Consider the following 21300-nt stretch of genomic DNA (forward strand, 5'->3'; position numbering starts at 1 on the left):
TCTTTAAATTCAAATATCCTTGTTGATGAAGAACTGAGGTCTCTTGCTTCCCAGTTTGGAGCTCTGTCCAACAAAACACATTATCTAAACAAACTGTTAGCCCTCTGAGGTATTACCACTTTCCTGATGACAAACTTCTTCACTATATATTGAAAGCTGTTTAGAATATGAGAAAATGCTCATGAATAATGTTATATAAAGAGATGGTAAATTTGACAATTTTCTATTAATATATAATCAATTTTTGCAACCAGAACTTCTGGATAAGGGCTCCAAATTTCTAAAATCAGGCATTACACTCAGCTCCCCACCTAATAATTATTACAGACGATTAACCTGGGGGAAAATGGTTACACTAAAACATTTAAAAACAGAATAAACACAATAAACCCTAGGGGCTGAATAAATAATTTCAGCAATTAAAAAAACCTAGTTTTAAAAATAAAAATGCTATTGGAAATAGGAAACTCCTGACACTTTAAGAATCTAAAAAAATTACCACATACAAACTATTATGTATAAAATAAATAAGCTACAAGGATATACTGTACAACACAAGGAATATAGCCAATATTTTATAATAACTATAAATGGAGTATAACCTTAAAAAAAAACCCCACCACACAGAAAATATTAAGATACATACTTGTTGAATAATTTTTTTGACACACGGCAGAGGAAGCCCTTGATAATTGGACTTGATGATCCACTTGAGCAGATGATGCCCCAAAACTTCAAACACCATGCAGATATCTAGGAGTTTGTTAAGGAGGAAAAGGGAGACAGAAGAGAAGAAAGGGGGCAAGACAAGCTGTGTTCCACCTCAATGAAATTATTATTGTATTCTTTCAGTATAAAGAGTTATAGAGCTTGACTAAAAAAGAAAATCTAGCTGTCAATATTCTGAAATTCTAAAGGGTAATTAATGCTTTAGTCACAGAAAATACCCCAAATATGGAAAACTCTGGGGTGCTGGTTTATTAATAAAACTATGCACATTAAAACACTCAGTGATAAAAATCAAAGTGAAACATATACATAAAATTAGTAAAAGCACTAGGCTTAAGGTGTTGATTAGTCTCTTCCCTGATGTCAAAACTAATGTCCAGGGTAACAACGCCTACTCTCATAGTATCAAAGCAAGGAAAAATAAATTTGGCTTTAGCGAAAGAAGACAATGTACCAAAACGAGCTAAAAAATGTAAATGTCAACATTTAAAAAAAATAGGAAACTGACTTGCTTTATGCTCTTTACTTTACAAAACTAATCTTGATTCTACCGCCACCATGTGTTCTCTTATGTATGAACACCCTAATCACGCCTCATAACAGGAATACTCTTTGGGCCTAGTAGTGCCAGGGCTAGGGCACTGCAGGGATTTTAGTCAGAAGATGTTGGTATTTTCGACCTCTAGAAGCTTCCACATAAATTGGAAAGTCAAGACATACATATGTAATAATGATCTAGCACTCAGACTTTTGTTTTAAATAAGATTCTCTGCTAAAGGAAAACCTGGACTCCTTAAAGAAATGGTCAATTCCAGGGAAAACCTGGAATACCTTGCTGTGCCAACAGTAAGGGAACACGTCAGGAGGAAACAGGAACCAGCTTGAAGAAGCCACTGGCTGGTTAAGAATCCGCCTGCCAATGCAGGGGACATGGGTTCGAGCCCTGGTCCGGGAAGATCCCACATGCCGCAGAGCAGCTGGGCCCGTGCACCACAACTACTGAGCCTGTGCTCTAGAGCCCACAAGCCACAACTACGGAAGCCCACGTGACACAACTACTGAAGCCTGTGCGCCTAGAGCCCGTGCTCCACAACAAGAGAAGCCACCGCAATGAGGAGCCAGCGCACCTCAACGAAGAGTAGCCCCCGCTTGCCGCAACTAGAGAAAGCCTGTGCACAGCAACGAAGACCCAATGCAACCAATAAATAAATAAATAAATAAATAAATAAATAAATAAATAAATAAATAAATAAAATAAATCTATTTAAAAAAAAAAGAAGCCACTGGCCAAAGTTGAGAACATTTTAAAGAGTGAAGTTATGAATTAGCTTATAAATGAAAAACAGAATGAATCCAAACGGGATACTAAAATAAGTGTGTGTTCGGGGGAGGAAAATGTCTTCTTCAGAGAAAAAGTCAACTAATACATACATAAAGTATGACAGAAATAAAAAATTACCATTTTACCATCACTACAGTAATAACTGAACTGATTCAGATAAGAATCAATGAATACTAAAACTACTAAGTGAAGACTGCTAGGGGAAAAAGAATTCTCACAGTGTCACACTATCACCCCATAGGTTGCTTATTAATTAGAAAAGGAAAAAGATACTTTTAAACAGGGAAATCGAGCAGACACTGCCTTAACCATGTAATCAAACATATCATCACCAATGATAAGCACAAATTCACATTATGTGCCCTCTGATGTAATCATACACTGAGAAAAATAAAACATCATCCATGTAGCATACTTGACAAAAATGATTAATGAACTTAATCATGAGGAAATAATCAGACAAATCCAAATTAAGGAACAATACAACTGGCCTGGATTCTCTGGCCGGTGGGGCGGGGGTGGGGGGAGTGAATGCCATGAAAGGAACCGTTCTTAATTAAAGAAGATTAAAAAAGGGACATGACTACCTCAGAAAATACAAATCAAAATTACAGGATGATACTATTTCAAACTCAAAAGAATAACTAAAATAAAAAGACTAACATGACCAAATGTAGATGAGCATATGGAGCAATTAGAACTCCCATATTATGCTAACAGAAGTATAAAATGGTACAACCACTTTGGAAAACTGGTTGGTAATTTCTTAAGAGTTAAACATACATCTAGGAACTTCTGCTTCAGTCAAGATGGAGTAACAGGGACTGGCTTAACCCTCTTGCTTTAAGCGACAACAAAAAAATCAGACAAAATACGTAAAACAACAGATTTAAAGACCCTGGACATCAGGCAAAGAAGGCAGTGATCCCTGAGAGATCACTGTCTTCTTACTGTCTTGAGACTCTCCAAGCAAACCCCTTGAGTTAAACAGACGGAGCTGAGAGTCCTGGGAGATCAAGGCAGCAGCTATGGTTCACAGAACAATACTAGCGAGGAGAGAGCTGCAGAGAAAGAGAACCCTGGAGATGTGCAAAGGGATGCCCCTCAAGTATTCAGTAGAGTAGTAATCAGCATAGGTATATGAGGAAACTACTAGAGGGGAAAAAAATCATCTGAAAGGATTAGAGGGAATAGTGCCCAGCATTCTCACAGGGCTCCAACAGTATCTGGTCTCATGAAAAGGACTAGAAAAATTCAGTTATAGTCATAGGCCAGAAATAAATCCACACATATATGGTCAATTAATTTACAACAAAGGAGCCAAGAACTTACAATGGGGACAGTAATTTCAATAAATCATGGGGCGAAAACTGAACAGCTACATGCAAAAGAATGAAACTGGACCATTATCTTACACTAGACCCCAAAATCAACTCAAAATGGATTAACGACTTGAACATAAGACCTGACACCATAAAACTCCTAGAAGAAAACACAGGTGGTAAGCTCCTTGACATTGGTCTTGGCGATGATATTTTGGATCTGACACCAAAAACAAAGTCAACAAAAGCAAAAATGAACAAGTGGACTACATCAAACTAAAAATCTTCTGCAGAGCAAAGGAAACAAAATGAAAATGAAAAGGCAACCTATGGTATGGGAAAAAATATTTGCAAATCAAAGACCTGATAAGGGGTTAATATCAAAAATATATAAAGAACTCATATAACTCAATAGGGGGGAAAAAAACCCAATCTGATTAAAAAATGAACAAAGAATCTGAACGCGTATTTTTCCAGAGAAGACATACAGATGGCCAACAGGTACATGAAAAGGTGTTCAACATCACTAATCATTAGGGAAATGCAAATCAAAACCACAATGATATACCACCTCACAGCTGTTAGAAGGGCTATTATAAAAAAGACAAGCGATAACAAGTGTTGGTGAGTATGTGGAGAAAAAGGAGCCCTTGTGCACTGTTGGTGGGAATGTAAACTGGTACAGCCACTATGGAAAACAGTACGGAGGTTCCTCAAAAAAACTAAAAAGAGAACTACCATACATTCCAGCAATTCCACTTTTGGGTATTTATCTGAAGAAAACAAAATCACTAACTTAAAAAGATGTGCACCCCCATGTTCACTGCAGCATTATTTACAATAACCAAGACATGGAAGCAACCCTAGTGTCCACTGATGGATGAATGGATAAAGAAAATATGGTCTACATACACAATGGAATATTATTTAGCCATAAGAAGAAGGAAATCTTGCCATTTGTGATAACATGGATGGACCTTGAGGGTGTTATGCTAAGTGAAATAAAACAGAGAAAGACAAATACTGTATGATCTTACTTATATGTGGAATCTAAAAACAAAACAAAACAACAAACTCATAGATACAGAAAACAGACTAGTGGTTGCCAAAGGTGGGGGGTGGGGGAAATGGGTGACGGTGGTCAGAAGGTGCAAACTTCCAGTTATAAGATGAGTAAGTCTGGGACTTCCCTGGGGGCACAGTGGTTAAGAACCCGCCTGCCAATGTAGGGGACACGGGTTCGAGGCCTGGTCCAGGAAGATCCCACATGCTGCGGAGCAACTAAGCCCGTGCACCACAACTACTGAGCCTGTGCTCTGGAGCCCGTGAGCCACAACTACTGAGCCCCACGCGCCTAGAGCCCGTGCTCTCCAATAAGAGAAGCCACCGCAAGGAGAAGCCCGTGCACCACAACGAAGAGTAGCCCCACCTCGCCACAACTAGAGAAAACCCACATGCAGCAACAAAGACCCAATGCAGCCAAAAATAAATAGATAAATGAATTTATTAAAAAAAAAAAAAAGATGAGTAAGTCCTGGGTGTGTAATGTACAGCATGGTGACTATTGTTAATAATACTATATTGTGTATTTGAGAGTTGCTAAGACAGTAAATCTTAAAGTTCTCATCACAAGAAAAAAACTGTAAGTATGTGTGGTGATGGATGTTAACTAAACTTACTATGGTACTCATTTTGCAATGTATACATCTATCAAATCATTATGTTGTACACCCAAAACTAATACAATGTTATATGTCAATTATATCTCAATTAAGAAAAAAAAACTAGAAAAATTCATAGTCATGGGGCATTGGATAGATTATTCAGAAGACCTTGCCTCAGTAGAAGGAATGATTAGCCCTAGACTGAACACTGCTCTGGAGCCATCTAACAAATCATAAAAGTAAAATCTGAAAAGGACCAAACTGCTTCCAAGTAACAACTGCATCCCAGAACAAAGCTCAAGATTTATAGCTATACAACATATCCAGCAGCCAACAAGGTAAAAATCACAGTGTCTCAATCAAAGACTACCAGGCAACAAAGGTGCAGGAAAATGTATCTGAAAATTAGATACAGTAATAAATCAACCATTTGAAATTGACCCAGAACTGACCCAGATGTTAGAATTAGCAGACAAGGAAATTAAACAGTTATAGAAGTATCCCATATGTTGAAAAGAGATACAGAAGATATATATAGAAAAAAAGAGAGACGCAAAGATGATGTGGTGTATATGTATTAATGGAATGTGACTCAGCCATAAAAAAGAATGAAACCTCGCCATTTGTGACATGGATGGGGAGATGAGTGAGACAGAGAAAGACAAACACTGTACGACTTCACTTAATGTGGAATATAAAAGACAAAACAAATGAACAAACATAACAGAAAGTTACAGATACAGAGAACAAACAGGTGGTTGCCAGAGGGGAGGAAGGTGGAAGGAGGAAAGAAAAGGTGAGAGAGATTAAGTAGTACAAACCTCCAGTTGCAAAATAAGTGAGTCATGGGTGTGAAATGTACAGTGTGGGGAATATAGTCAATAACTACGTAATATCTTTGTATGGTAACATAAACTAAGTAGACTTATCACAGTGATCATTTTGAAATGTATAGAAATATCAAATCACCACATTGTGCACCAGAACTAACATAGTGTTATAGGTCAATTATACTTCAAAAATAAACAAACAAACTCAAAAGAAAAAGATCAAATCTGTGGTTACCAGAGGTGGTGGTTAGGGGAGGGGAAACTGGATGAAGGCAGTCAAAAGGTATACATTTCCAGTTACAAGATAAGTACTAGGGATATAATGTACAATACAATAAATATAATTAACAATGCTATATGTTATATATGTAAGTTACTGGGAGTAAAGTCTAAGAGTTCTCACCACAAAGAAAAATATATTTTTTTCTATTTAATTTTGTTATTTTATGAGATGAATTATTGTGTGATAATCATTTAATGATGTATATAAGTCAAATCATTATGCTGTAGTCCTTATACACTGCTGTATGTCAATTATACCTCAATAAGACTGGAAGAAAAAAAAAAAGAGACCCAAATTGAACTTCTGAGATGAAAAGCAGAAAAATACCCTGGATGGGATAAATGGCAGATTAAGCACTGCAGAATGAGATTAGTGAACTCGAAGGTATAGCAATAGAAACTATCCAAAATGAAATACACAAAGAAAAAATAATACAAACCAACAAATAAACCCACCCACCCACAAAAGTAAGCTGCACGGGCAACTTCAAGTGACCCAAAAAAAGGAAGGGGGGGAAGGGAATGAAGGTATTTGCTCTTTGCAATGGATCAAGAAATCATAAAAGTGATGGCAATAATCAACCCAGTAGCAAAGTGTATACCTAGCGCTTAGATTCTGTTCTCATTTCCCAACTCATAGGAATTAGGGCTTTTTAAAGAAATGGCTGACCCCAGGTTTGGGACAAGAAATGCACAAAATGAGCCTGGAACATTTTGATGTGCCAAATCATAAAGGAACTGTCAAAAACCTTGTGGCTCCTGACTGAAATTAAGAATTAAAAAACTAAAAGAAAAAAAAAGTATGAGACATTTGGAGAGACTGAAACACTGACTAGAAAAAAGGACTTAAGAAACTGGTCCCCAATGTTTTAGGAATAATAACTGTGTTGGGGTTATATTTTAAGTCTTTGTCTTTTGGAGATACATGCTAAAATAATTACAGATGAAAACATATCTTTAAGATTGGTCACAAAATTATCAGGAGATACAGACAAAACAAGACTGTGAGTTGATAACTTCTGAAATGGGTAATGGATCTATGAGGATTCATCAAACTATTCTACTTCTGTATATATGAAATATATCAAAATAAGGTATTTTAGAATGCAGACTGATTAAACAAACCAGAAAACAGAATTTTTAAGTTATTTTCATGTTCCTAGCTTCAATATTAACTTTCATTTGTTGAGAGATTACAATTTGACAACAATGTTATTTTAATTTGTAAGCAGTGAAATAAAAATGACCAAACATTCAGTAGCTTAAAAAACAAGAAGAATTGGGTAAAATATCAAAAGAATATGTGAAAAAAATTTTGTGGGAGATGTTGTAAAGGAAAAAAAAAAAAAGGCTGAAAACTAATTAAGAGCCACATTTAGAGTGCCTTATAAGAAAAGCTAGCAAAAGAGGTAAAACACATACTAAAAAAAAAAGGTTTCCTAAAACATAGTAGGTCACATAGGTGGCCAAAAATGACACTTACTAATGTCAATATTATATAAAATCAGCTGTCCCTTCTTAATCACTCTTCTCCCCTCACCACTCATGGAAGTAGAATGAACCCATTTATACTGAAGTCTATATTAACTTTCTAGTTCAGAGTCCTGTGATACTTCAATATGAGAAAGGACAGTGCTCCAGAGAAAAGGCAGTATGCCCAGATACAATGAAAAATACAGATATATAGCTCCATGCAGGTGTACCTGTGTTGTGAAAAGAGATGAGGGGCAGGAGAATGACATAATCCATTAAACCTTAACTCAGTACTCTGTGTTTTATCCTTTCTAATCTCTAGAAGCAGCAAATAATGCAGTAGCCAAGATAGCTGGGAGACAAGTAAGAGGAAGGGCAAAGAGAAATGGCTATGGATAAAGACAGAAATGAATAAAAAAGGAACTCAGTGGATAGAAACTACAGAGAAACCATCTGGTAGTGTCTGGAAAATACCTTAGAACTTGAAGTTCAAATCTAATAAGATATTTCAATAGTTAAAAACAAAGCCTTCTTGCTTAGGGTCAAATAAAGGTACTCAGCATTACTGAGGAGACTATTTAGAATATTTCTACAGTTTTACTACAATATTCCCAAATTAATAGGAAAATGTGGCACAGTGAGAAACAGTACAAGATGAAGAAATAGGGAAACATAACCTAATGGCCATCATGACATCCTGTATGGTTTTATTTCATGGTTAGCCTTCCTCTTAATTCTTTGAAAACATGCATACCACACACACACACAGAGTAAGCCATCTATGAAATGACCACAACAGACGTAAAATGATGATTCGTATGGAATGCTTCTTGTACCAGTTTCCTTAGAGATTTGGGGAAGGGGGGGATTTGATTTATATTTCTCCAAGGAAGTAACTGAAAACTAACTTCAGAATGATAGATAAAATCTTTATGTTATCACCTGTTCTCTCTCCTTTCTCATCCTCTCTCCTTGCTTCTCTGTTCAAATCTCTAACCATAGTCCACATGATTAGAGATGGGCCCTATGTAGCCCATCTCCTTAAAAAAAGATCATCACTGGCAATTAAAAATGTGTGCTAAGAGAAGCTAAACATGCAGGGAAAGTAGAATGATATATGCAATGTCTTTCCTTATACATTTTAAAATAGTTTATAAACAGGTTTCAGACTCTCCAATCCAAGTGAGATTCTTCTTCATCTTTCATTCTGAAAAATGTGATAGGCCTTTACAAGCATAGCTGTTGCAACAACCTTTCAATTACTTCCGTGCATGTCACTCTGATATTAACCTGTGGGGAAAAAAACAGCTAACATTCCTTCCAACTTTAAAATTCTAAAATTCTGGATCAAAACATAAAACAAGTCAGTTTTTCCATTATGACAGAATGTGAACAATTACACCTGTTTAGATTTTAAGCATACATGTACAGCCTCTTAAATACTGAGATAAAATGCATTAAATTCTTGTTTACCCAGTATTTCTTTCTTTCTTTTAAATTTTAATTAATTAATTTATTTATTTTTGGCTGCACTGGGTCTCCATTGCTGCGCGTGGGCTTTCTCTAGTTGCGGCGAGGTGGGGCTACTCTTCGTTGAGGTGCGGGGGCTTCTCACTGCGGTGGCTTCTCTTGTTGTGGAGCACGGGCCCTAGAGTGCGCAGGCTTCAGTAGTTGCAGCTCGCGGGCTCTAGGGCACAGGCTCAGTAGTTGTGGCGCACGGGCTTAGCTGCTCTGCGGATCTTCCTGGACCAGGGATCGAACCCATGTCCCCTACACTGGCAGGCAGATTCTTAACCACCGGACCACCAGGGAAGTCCTTTACCCAGTATTTCTCATTAACTCCATTAAAATTTCTGCGCTAATTGATAAAAATCATAGAAACTACTTACTAGCACAAGGTTCTTTTTTTAAAAAGTTTCTTTTGCGTTTGGTTTTAATTTGCCTGAAAAAAGGAAAAAAGTGTAAAGCCAATAGCCTAAAAAATCACAACATACAAAGAGAGACCTGATTCATATCTGTGTTCAAAAGTTTACAATAAAATAAAGTAATTTGATTATAGTTTGTTTTGAGAGAAGAGACCAATGTTACCTGTACAAATCTCCGTTCCTTTCTTTGGGATAAAGTTATTTCATGATTTGTTTTCAAATAGGTTTTAAAAAGGATACGTGTTCCATTAACTCCTGATATTTTAAAGTCATCTAGTAGTTGAACAACCATTTCTCTATTTGGATCATTAGGATCTGAATTGCGAACCTACAACAGGGAAGAAACAATGCTTAGCGAAAGGGAAACCATAGAAATAAACCAAATGGTGGTGGGGGAGGGGATATCTGCAGCAAATATAACAAAGGATTACTCCAAGAAAGAGCTCATACAAATCTATGAGACAAACATAAAATTTTAATAGCTCAAACAGACAAAGAACTTAATATATGCAGTTCACAAAAGAAAACACAATCAACAAAGACTATTGTTTAATTATACCATTTTGCTACTCCCAAATTAACTGCTAGTTACCAGGCCAGGAGGAATTCAGGAGCTTTTGCAGGATGCAATCAACCATTGCACTAACCATACTGTTTATTCAGCCTTCATTTTTTTTCATAGAAAAACTCTGAGGGAAGGAAGCAGTACACTGATTTACTTTGGGGCATGAGCTCCTTATCTTATCACAGACTGGCACTTTGAAAAGTACTTCCTCGGAGCTCTCCTGGTCTAGCTTCCTCACTTTACGAATGAAAAACCTAAGGCTCAGAAGAAATAAAAAGATGAGTTGAAGGATATATTCGGATAGAGCTGGCCCTAAAACTCATGTTTTCTAACTCTGAGTTTAAGCTCCTTCTACTACACTGACATTTACTAATTTGTAACAAAACTGAAAATAAGCTTTTGATAATATTTACCTAAGTTTCCAGGTAATAAAGGGAATTAGTAAATATAGTGCTTATTTTTATATATTTGTATAAGATTTTAAAACAAAATAGATATTATATATTTATTCACACAACTTTTCTTTTAACCATAGCAGGAAAGAAAAACATTCTTTGTGCTATCTGGCACATGAAACATACTCAATAAACATTTTTGTTTATTTGCAAGGTTTTTTTCCATTGTATATGTAGGGAAAATTCCCATCGCAGCATATTCCACCAGTTCCCTACCCCATACACAGGATGTGTAAATACGGTCTTCCTCTACCTCTTTAAGGATACTAGAACTTTACAGTAAAAATTAGCCATGCCAAAGAGTATACACTTGGTATATCTTAACTGAATAAAACTTCATTTATTTATAATGCTTTGCAGCTCACACATACAATCTAATACTTACTGATTTCAGCAACCGGATTTCATCTAGTGCTGTTTCGGTATAATGTTCAGCACTTTTAACTACTTTCATTGCCACAAACTTCTTCCCCCTAAGAAACAAACAGGCGATTAAGACTAAATGCTCTACCTTTATGTTAGGAAGCTAAGATTTAACTATAACTGGGAGACAGTGACAGAAGTACAAATATTGACTTCATATTCCCTGTACTCAAACACGAACTACTACTATGGGATCACCTGTACCTGTTAATAGCACTAACTGGCCAAATTTAACTTATGAGAAGAAGAAAATCTGTTCCTGGGTAATGTCAGTCACCAAACATTTCCTCTAAGTTAAAATCTACTTTCTGACTGCTCCGTGAATCCAAGTAAAACCATGAAGTGGGGATAAATAAGGGGGAAAGCTCCACCAAATCAGAAGTATTCTGTATATCTGTATAGCAAAACCTAAAAGGTTAAAAGCTATAATACTTTCCTCTAAGAAGCCAGAAGAAATACTTGGGTGAAAAACTGATAAAAAAATTAAGCACATAGATAGCAACTGCTGTCTCACCAAAGATAGATGGTACACTTTTAGGTAAACATCCAATGTTAATTGCCTGTGATTTTTATGTAGAGAAGTTTTATACTGTATGGCTGAACAAATCTGTTATCAAAACAAAATACAAGAAAATAAGTAATTTCACAAAGGTTGGTCTAGGGCATCATCTAAAAATTTAGCTCTACTCCAATGAGAAAAACTATGAACTTACATACTACACTTTCTTTGGGTATTTGTAATGTTTTGAATTTGGGAGTTTCAAGCGCCTTACTGATACTAATTTAGTCAATCTTGTGTCTCCTCTAAGCTGACTCTTCATCTGAGGAAAGTCATTTGCCCAAGAACATCAAGATTCTCAGTAATAAGATTCTTATCAAGAAATCAGTCTAGAGCTTAGACTAAAAGTGGAAAATCAGACACAAACATTTAGGAATCACCTAATTCTCTTGCAGGATCACTAAAACTTACTGAATATCCCATGATAACCACACTGTTGAAAAGTGTCCCCAGCCCAACTTTCGGATCACATGATATCTCCCATTAAATAGATCTCCGATTTTCACAAGATGATAACCTCCTGGAAGAAACAGGGGGGAAATAGTTAAGTAGTAGGAAAAGGTATCTCACAACACATTTTTCAACATCTATACACCTTTTAGCAAATAAAAATGGTTTCTTCTAACACAACCAACTCAACAAAAGAAAATGTTAAGTCAAGTCAGCAACACAGTATTATTGAGCTCATGTTACAAAAAATATCTTAAAGAATAAGAGTAATGATTTAGAGTGAGCAAGTGATGCTTTGTGGAACAACCAATGATTACTTAAAAAAATAAGTCATCCTCAAACAAAAATAAGGTTATGTTTCACAACATTCTTGCCCCTCAGTAATCCAAGATTTATCTAAACATATAAATCTATTTATAGTTGTAGTCTCAGGATGTTTTTTTAGGAGAGAGATTAATGAATTCCATTTATTTAACTTTAAAAAAAGAAATTGCTTTTCTAAAACATAAAAACCAGGAAGGCCTGAAAAGGCTGCCAACAGTGGCAGGAATCAAGGGATTTAAACATGCATCTCTGCCTACTGAGAAGAACCAGGTTCTCCTCAATGGTTAAGAGATATTCTGTTATAATATCCTACCCAAGAATCCTGGAAAGTTTCATAAAAGAAACAGAAAAGATAACAGGCAACCTTATGACACAGTTTAAGTATCTATAATTCCAGTTTAATGTATCTTAGCAATCATCACTTTGAGAAAAGAGTAGTGAAAGGTGTTTTTCAAAAGTCTACATACCAAATCTTACCACTGGTTACTTCTGGGTGACAGCATTATAGACGGCTTTTGTTTTCTTCTTGTTTAACATATTTCTGAAATTTTCTAAGGTAAATATGCACTATCGTTTTTAAGGAGTAGAAACAAATTTAATTTAAACTAAGCTTTAATTAAGTAAAAGGAAATACTAATTCCTATACTTAGAGAAAAGGATGCAATAAGCAGAAAGCATTAATACTGTTTACGCTGATAAACCAAATATTCAAATGAAAAACTGCATATACGTGGATCACATCTTACTTAGTATCTCCTCACAGAAAATCTTACCTTTACAATAATCATTGGGATCTTCCTGCTCATCATCATCAGATCCCAGAATCTCCTCTTCCTGCTCTGGGAGATCACTCTCGGAGTGGGGAGCAGAGCCTCGGTGCTGAGTTTCAGATCTAAGAAATAATACAAACATGTTCATTCCATATGGACAGAAGAAAACAGGACCAATTAACAGATACTACAAACAGAATGTTATGTAGTGGCAGCCTAGGAAAACATTACCTATCACTTTACCTCATGTTAGGAAAATATTAGCCTTAAAAAGTCAGTACATGACTAAATAAAATCTGGAAAATATATAAAAGTACAAAGGGAAAAAATTACTTGAATCTCAATGTCCAAACAAAATTGCTGATAAAACTACTAGACCTTCTTCCAGTAATCTGCTGTATTTTTATAAAAATATATATCGGTAATCACATACTTGATAAACAAATCTGTATCCGGCTTTGCCTATTATACTGTAAACTTTCCCCCTCATACCTATGCAATCTCTTAAGTCTTACATATTTCCCATAGAAGTATCACTATTTACTCTGGTACATTCTGCTCAGCTGGACATTTGTTTCTAATGTTTCACTACTAAAAAATAAAGCTGTTGAGTATTTTTAGGTAATCTTTATTCTGTATTTAGAATTATTTCCCTAAAGTTAAACTACCAGATAAAGATAGAAACATTTCCCCTATTTATAAAAATAACATGTTAGGACTTCCCTGGTGGTGCAGTGGTTAAGAATCCGCCTGCCAATGCAGGGGACACGGGTTTGATCCCTGGTCTGGGAAGATCCCACATGCCGCGAAGCAACTAAGCCTGTTCGCCACAACTACTGAAGCCTGCACCCTAGAGCCCACGTGCCACGTGCCACGAGCCCATGCACTGCAACTACTGAAGCCCGTGCGCTCTAGTGCCTGCGTACCACAACTACTGAGGCCGTATGCCACAACTACTGAAGCCCACGCACCTAGAGCCCATGCTCTGCAACAAAAGAAGCCACCACAAGGAGAAGCCTGCACACAGCAGTGAAGACCCACTACAGCCAAAAATAAATTAAAAAAAAAAAAAAGTTAAATGTAGGAAATTTGGAAAATAATTATTTTGTTAGATCTCTACTCTGAACATATTAACACTTTGGACTATTTCCTTCCAGTCTGTGGCCATGAACAGTTTTTAGGATTATTACATAGTATGACTTTTCTGATAGGGTTGTAGTGAATTACACCTCCAGCTACATATGGGCTTCCAGTATTTAAGTATTACTAAGTTCAGAAAACTTAGCTTATTTAACAGGTAAAAATGGTATCTCATTTTATAATGTATTAAACACTTCCAAATTGATTCCTTTCTCTACATGCCGTCAATTAGTCATATCAAAATTTTTGAGCACTGAGTAGTAGTTCAGGAGGCAGAAAGACTTGGATTTGCATTCAGGCTCTGACACTTATTAGCTGCCTGCTTCGTAAAGCTTTAAGCAAAAGAAACAGTGTCCATAGCACTCTTTTCAGTAGTTGTAGGAAAAGGAATTTTAATTCCCATTTTCCAGTATTTTATTTGTGTTTTCAAACCTGTTTCATCAGATTGTTTTTTCAAAAGATTCAATTTAACAGAAAATTATAATAGCAGAATCAGTTACATGGGCTGTTAAGACCTAAGAAATACCTTGGCAAGCATGGCTAGATTTAGATTTTTGGTGGCCATTCCAACCTGCCTCAATTCTTGGTACTTTTTTGTCCCCCAGAGGATACAAAAGTAGTTATAAAACTGCAGGATTCAATGTGTTCATTCTCAGTGAAAACATGTCCTTGGGAAATTTATTCAGTATGGAACTACCTGGCTTACTTTCCTAAGTGGAAATAATGAGTCTGAATGAACATTTCCAAATTTATGATTAAGACATGTTTCTAAAACAAATTCTCTGATTTCAAACTTGTTGCCTTTTGCAATTAAAATTTCATTTTAAGAACTACAATTGAGAAATTTTTGAAAAGTAGTGAAATATAAGTAGCAAAAAACAGACATGAAAATGCTGGAATATTACAATTCCACAAGTATCATGGGAGTAGTAAAGTTAAAAATTTATTTTTTAAAGATTCGCAACATTTTTGGAAGAATATGTATTTGTGAAGTTGTTTTTAGTTATAAAACCGAACATTATTAAGTATCATTCCCGGTTCAAGGATTCAAAAAGGAATTATAAGTTCCAGGTCTCAATGTAAAATACAAGTCTCTATCCTGACCATGCCTGGTACAGAAGAAAATCCTGTCTCATTCTAAATCAATAAGAGAAATTGATCAACAAAAGGGGAAAAAATCCAATTTTTAACTTTTAAATTTCATTAAAAAATACACTTAATTTATATTTATTAATTTTAAGTATATACATAATGTCTTAAATGTTCTGTCATCTCTGTGTGTGTTGGATGTCCTGTGTCCTCAATCCCACAGTCTTCCTCTATCTTGATTTACTCCATTTTCATAGTGCACATTTATCAGTAACTTCTGGAGAATGAGTGCATGGGAGGTAAATTTATTAAGATCTCTCCTATCTTTATTTTATTTTATTCTCATCCTTGACTGCCAGTCTGGGTATAAAATACACTGCTCTGTTGCGTTCTAGCTTTCAGTGGTGCTGTTGACAAGTCCATCAATGTCTTCTGAGCTTTGAAATAGGGCTTGTTTTTCTCCCTGGAAGGTGTTTTTTGTTTGTTTTTTGTTTTGAAGGACCTTCTCTTTAATCCCCATGTTCTGAAATTTCCAGAGTGGCTTTTAAAAAAATCCATCTTGCTAAGTACTTTCTATGTACTTGCAAAATAGAGATTCATTCAGTTGAGAAAATTTCCTGTAATTCACTGAAAATTCAATCTTCTTCATATTGTCTACTCTCTCTGGAACTTTTCCCCCTCCAGATTCTGGATCTACTGGTCTACTTCATTAATCTTCTTATATTTTCTCTTATTTATGCATCTTTAAGTTTTTCATTCTACTTTCCAGATTTATCTTCCTAACTTGTATTATCCTTTAAATTTCTACCATATTTTAGTTTCCCATACTTTTTTTTTTCTCTCTTGAACATACTTTTTCGACAGACTCCTACGCCTTCTTTTCTCTTCAGGATATGATTATAGTTTTTAAGTTTCCTTCTGATCCCTGCATTGTCTTGGCTTTCTCAAACTGCCCATGCTTTACTAATGCTATGCTTTTTATACATGATGTCAATCAATGAACATCAGACAACTGAAAAAAGCCTCTGTCAGAGGAAGGCAAAAATGGCCTGGCAACCACAAGCCCCTCACGTTAAATATTGCCTTTTAATGACATCCTCAGTCTAATTTTTTCCCAGCCTCGTGCCAAAACACACACACCAGTTTTACTGACTAAAGGTCCCAGTTATAGACATAAAGAATAGACTTGTGGCTGTCAAGCAGGAGTGGGTGGGAGAGGGATGGGCTGGGAGTTTAGGATTAGCAGGTGCAAACTATTATATATAGAATGGATAAACTACGGTCCTACTGTATAGCACTGGGGACTATACTCAATATCCTGTGATAAACCATAATGGAAAAGAATATGAAAAAGAACATATTTATATGTATAACTGAATTATTTTGCTGTACAACAGTAATTAACACAACACTGTAAATCAACTATACTTCAATAAAATAAATTAAAAAAAAAAAGCCGGGCTTCCCTGGTGGCGCAGTGGTTGAGAATCTGCCTGCCAATGCAGGGGACACGGGTTCGAGCCCTGGTCTGGGAGGATCCCACGTGCCGCGGAGCAACTAGGCCCGTGAGCCACAACTGCTGAGCCTGCGCGTCTGGAGCCTGTGCTCCGCAACAAGAGAGGCCATGATAGTGAGAGGCCCGCGCGCTGCGATGAAGAGTGGCCCCCGCTTGCCACAACTAGAGAAAGCCCTCGCACAGAAACGAAGACCCAACACAGCCAAAAAAAAAAAAAAAGCCTGTCAGAAAGACAAAAACCAAAAACAAAAAGAGAAAATTTGAGAAAACAGAGATAGTTACTATTAGATAATGAGGATAAGACGATGACATGATTAACGAGCTCAAAACCACTATAACTTTGATTGATGGTTGTTATAAGAAAATAGTATAAAAAATCTGAAGAAGTATTACAGAAAGAAATTTCAGTTTATTAACATTTGAAACTGAAAACAATTCTTCCTAGAACAAAAAAGGAGAGTTCTAAAATAGTTTCAATCTGTGATTTTAAACTCTTCATATCTATTTTCATGCCTCAAGTATTTGTTATTCATATTCAGAAGACAAAAACTGTATCAGTACTTTAAAGCTCTCAAAGCATATAAAATTTAACCCAGTACCATCTACAAAATCTCGAATATAAACTGAAATGGACAACAGATCTAATTTTAATAGCAGTATGCTTCCAAAGGAGTCAATTTATAACCTGATCAAAACACCAGAATGTTAGAAATAGGAATGTATTTGGCTGTGGTACAGAATAGAGCCAAGGCAAAAATCTGGGAGAAAGGCAGAAAGTAGCGGAAAAGCTTGACAGATTTGACACGGAAACTCTGGAGTGTGAACAAAGAGATGATAAAAGCCAAATTAGAGTGTTCTCTCGTATTTCCGAGGATCCTTTCAAGATTCCATTTCTGGTACAATCATCACTAATCACCCAAATAAACAGTAAAACCAAAGTACCAAACAAAAATTTACTGAATTTTTTGCAGCCAAATATTATATATTCATAACTATCATAAATATGCTATTTACGAGTTTTCACTTAAACATTTCATGAATTTATATACTCAAACTAGCCACGTGAGCTCCCCGCTCCCATTTTCTAAAGAATAAATGAAGAAATTCTTACAGCTCAAAACAAAAACACCCTGCAAACTCTATTCTGACTCACTAAAATTGGTTTATAACCTACTAGTGGGTTGGGTTTGAAAAATACTGTCCTAGAAATTATCTTTAACTTCTTTAGTGAGATATAATTCACATGCCATAAGCTCACCAATCTAAAGTGTACAGTTCAGTGGTTTTAGTATATTCAGAGTTGTGCAATATCACCACAATCTAAATTTAGAACATTTTCATTCCCCCCCCCAACCCCAAAAGCCCCAAACCCATTAACAGTCACTCACCATTACACTCTTCCCCCAGACTCTGGGAAACACTAGTCTACTTTCTGTCTCTATGAATTTGCTTATTCTGCATATTTCATATAAACGGAATCACATATTATGCAGTCGTTTGTGACTGACTTCTTTCACTTAACATGTTTTCAAGGTTTATCCATGTTGTAGGATGTATCAGTACTTCATTACTTTTTATGGCTGAATAATATTCCATTATATGGATAGACCACATTTTAATTTATCCATTAATCAGCTGATGGACATTTGGGTTGTTTCCACTCTTTAGCTATTATGAATCTTGCTGCTATGAACACCCTAGAAGAAGCATATACAATCGTGTTCAGAGCAGCACTGTTTGTAATAACGAAAAGCAGGAAACAACTAAATGTCCATCAAGAGGAGAATGAGTAAGTTATAGTATTTTGATATAATAAAATACTATACCCAACAGTGAAAATGAATAAGCTACAAGCATCAGCTTGAATAAACTGCACAAACATAAGATGGAATGCAAATAGCAAGCTGCAGAATAAACACAATGCATCACCTTCAATCAAATTTTTAAAACATACAAAACAGCCAATATATAGTTAAAATATAAAGAATTACACAACTGCAACTAGTAGGTAAATAAATCCTAGAGATCTAACACACAGTACAGTGATTATAGACAATAAAACTGTATTACGAACATAAAACTTTCTAAGAGACTAGATCTTAACTGTTCCCACCACTGGAAGAAATAATAATTATGAGATGTAACAGAGATATTAGCTAATACTACAATGGCAATCATAATGTAATATAAATCCATCAATGTGATATAGATCCACCAAATCAATAGGTTGTACACTTTAAACTTACACAATATGTCAATTATATCTCAGTTTTTAAAAAGCTGAGAAAAAAGAATGAAAAACGAAACAACAACACAAAAGAAATACAGGATAAATTCAGGATAGCTATTAATTCCACAAGTGAACTATAATATAGAGATATGATCAAGGAGGAGTACAAGTGGGCATCACCTGTACAGTAATGACATTTTCTTAAGCTGGGTAGGAGCTACCATTTTATTATTTATTATTTTATTCTTTTTTCTTTTTTTGTATATCTCAAATATTTTGTTTAAAAAATATTGGCTCTCATTGCTTTCAAGTTCAAGTATGAATCTAACATATGGTTGGCTTATTGAGATTTTGCTAAAACATTATCAGACACTTGGGAATCTTACTGACCTTATCCATCAAGTTACCCCAAAAAGTGACTTTATATTGCCTCTCTCAGGTTAATCACGGCTTTATCACAAAATACAAATGGTGGCAATGGGGAAAGGGGAGAGATTCAACTGCATGCCTAATTCATGAAAAAAATCTATATCTGCACAAAAATTTTCTATAGTTAACTTAGATTCTTCTGTTTGTTTTATGGAGAATAAACAATTCAAATAAATGAAAAGTGCACAGAGAGAATTTAAATAACAAACAAGTTCGATCTAAATTGATATATTCTCGTATATGTAACTTTATATCCACTCTTTCCAAACATTAAAAAAAAATTGGCATACTATAGAATAAAATGAAAATATCTTGGCAGATCTTGAATTAAAGAGGAAATGAAATTTAAAATTTCAAAGTATTTAGGTATAAGTGCATTACATGTTAAAATCTATGACATACTCAGCTTTACTCAAGAGAAAAATTTATAACCATGAGTATACCAATTAGAAAACAAGAAAAGCTGTTGTTAACTGAATAAAGAGCTAGAAATAAAAGGAGTAAAATTTTAACTCTAAATTGAAAGTTAATTATTTGAAAAAGATTAATAAGATAGATAAGCCTCTGGCAAAACTAATTAAAAAAAAAACCCCACAGAGATATAACAATCATGGAGATTAAATAATTGAAGAGTCACCCCAAAAGGCAACAAGTTCAGTTGGTCAGACAGTAAGGTCAAGTGTTACTACATTTTCAACAAAGAATACCAGTTAATAAAGTGTACCAGTGCATCTCTAAGAGTTGGAAAAGCTTTCCAGTTAATTTGAGAGCACTAGCATAACCCTGACATCCAAAGCAGAAGAGAATAACACAGATGCATGCACGTGTGCGTGCGTGCGTGTGCACACACACACACAACAAACTGAAAACTACTGCTCAGTTTCACCAGTGAACTTCATATACAACTACTGAATATTGTAATATTCACAAGCAGACATAAAAGGATAATCAAACAGGAAACTTACTGTTATTCACTATTTAATATATGTACAGAAGAAAACTCTTAGAAAAATTATGACGACATCTGACAAAATTCAAGATGCATTTGAGACTGAAACACTTGGTAATCTAGGAATGAAGTGGAGAAAAACTTACTCAACTCAAAGTTATCTATTAGAAAATCACAGAAACATTATAGGAGCATTCCTACAAAAGACAGATGTTCATCACAATTACACAGTTTAATGGCTACTTTTCAAAGTTGTACTTGCAGTCACAGATAATAATTTAAGGCAAGAAAAAGAACCAGAACTGTCACCATTACAAAGTGGCTATTTACCTAGAAAATTGGAGAAAAATTAGTACAACCAATAAAGAGTTTTAGGCAAGGAAGAAACAAACTACCATACAAATTACAAAAACAAAAGTATTTCTAAATAATGGCAATAACCAATAAAAAATGTAACAGATAAAAATAAATTTGCAACAGCAATAGCTCTAAAATCTAGAAACACACACATCTGAAGGGTATATGGTGCTTTAACAAACTAACAAAAGCAAGCTATAGAATACTCCTAGATGGGAAGAATCAAAACTTTAAGTGTCAATTTTCCAGAAAGTAATCCATAAATTCAAAACAATCTCAACTGAAAGCAACATGGTATTTTGTAGAACCTGACCAGTAAAATCTTAGAAAAGGAAATTAGCAAAAACAGCCAAAAATTTTTCAAACAAGAGAAATAATTGGGAATTTGGCTCCCAGATAGCAAAATATAACAAACTATAGTAATTAAAACCCTGTAGTCCTGGTACTGGATCAGAATGAAATCTAGCCACAGACTCA

At 35.3% G+C, this 21300-nt stretch overlaps 1 protein-coding gene across 4 annotated transcripts in view; it reads right to left on the reverse strand.

Annotated features, from left to right (window-relative positions):
• The window catches only part of SRPK1 (SRSF protein kinase 1), a 92212-nt gene that overhangs the window by 25009 nt on the left and 45903 nt on the right, over positions 1-21300 (reverse strand). For all 4 annotated transcript variants that reach the window (XM_068557374.1, XM_068557373.1, XM_068557372.1 and 1 more), the window contains 5 exons: positions 13117-13235; positions 11981-12089; positions 10973-11060; positions 9808-9895; positions 647-753 (listed from right to left, as the gene is read on the reverse strand). In XM_068557374.1, coding sequence (XP_068413475.1) covers positions 647-753; positions 9808-9895; positions 10973-11060; positions 11981-12089; positions 13117-13235 — 511 coding nt within the window. The remainder of the gene's footprint in view (positions 1-646; positions 754-9807; positions 9896-10972; positions 11061-11980; positions 12090-13116; positions 13236-21300) is intronic.

Source organism: Eschrichtius robustus, chromosome 12 (genome assembly GCF_028021215.1).
Source record: "Eschrichtius robustus isolate mEscRob2 chromosome 12, mEscRob2.pri, whole genome shotgun sequence".
Lineage (NCBI taxonomy): Eukaryota > Metazoa > Chordata > Mammalia > Artiodactyla > Eschrichtiidae > Eschrichtius > Eschrichtius robustus.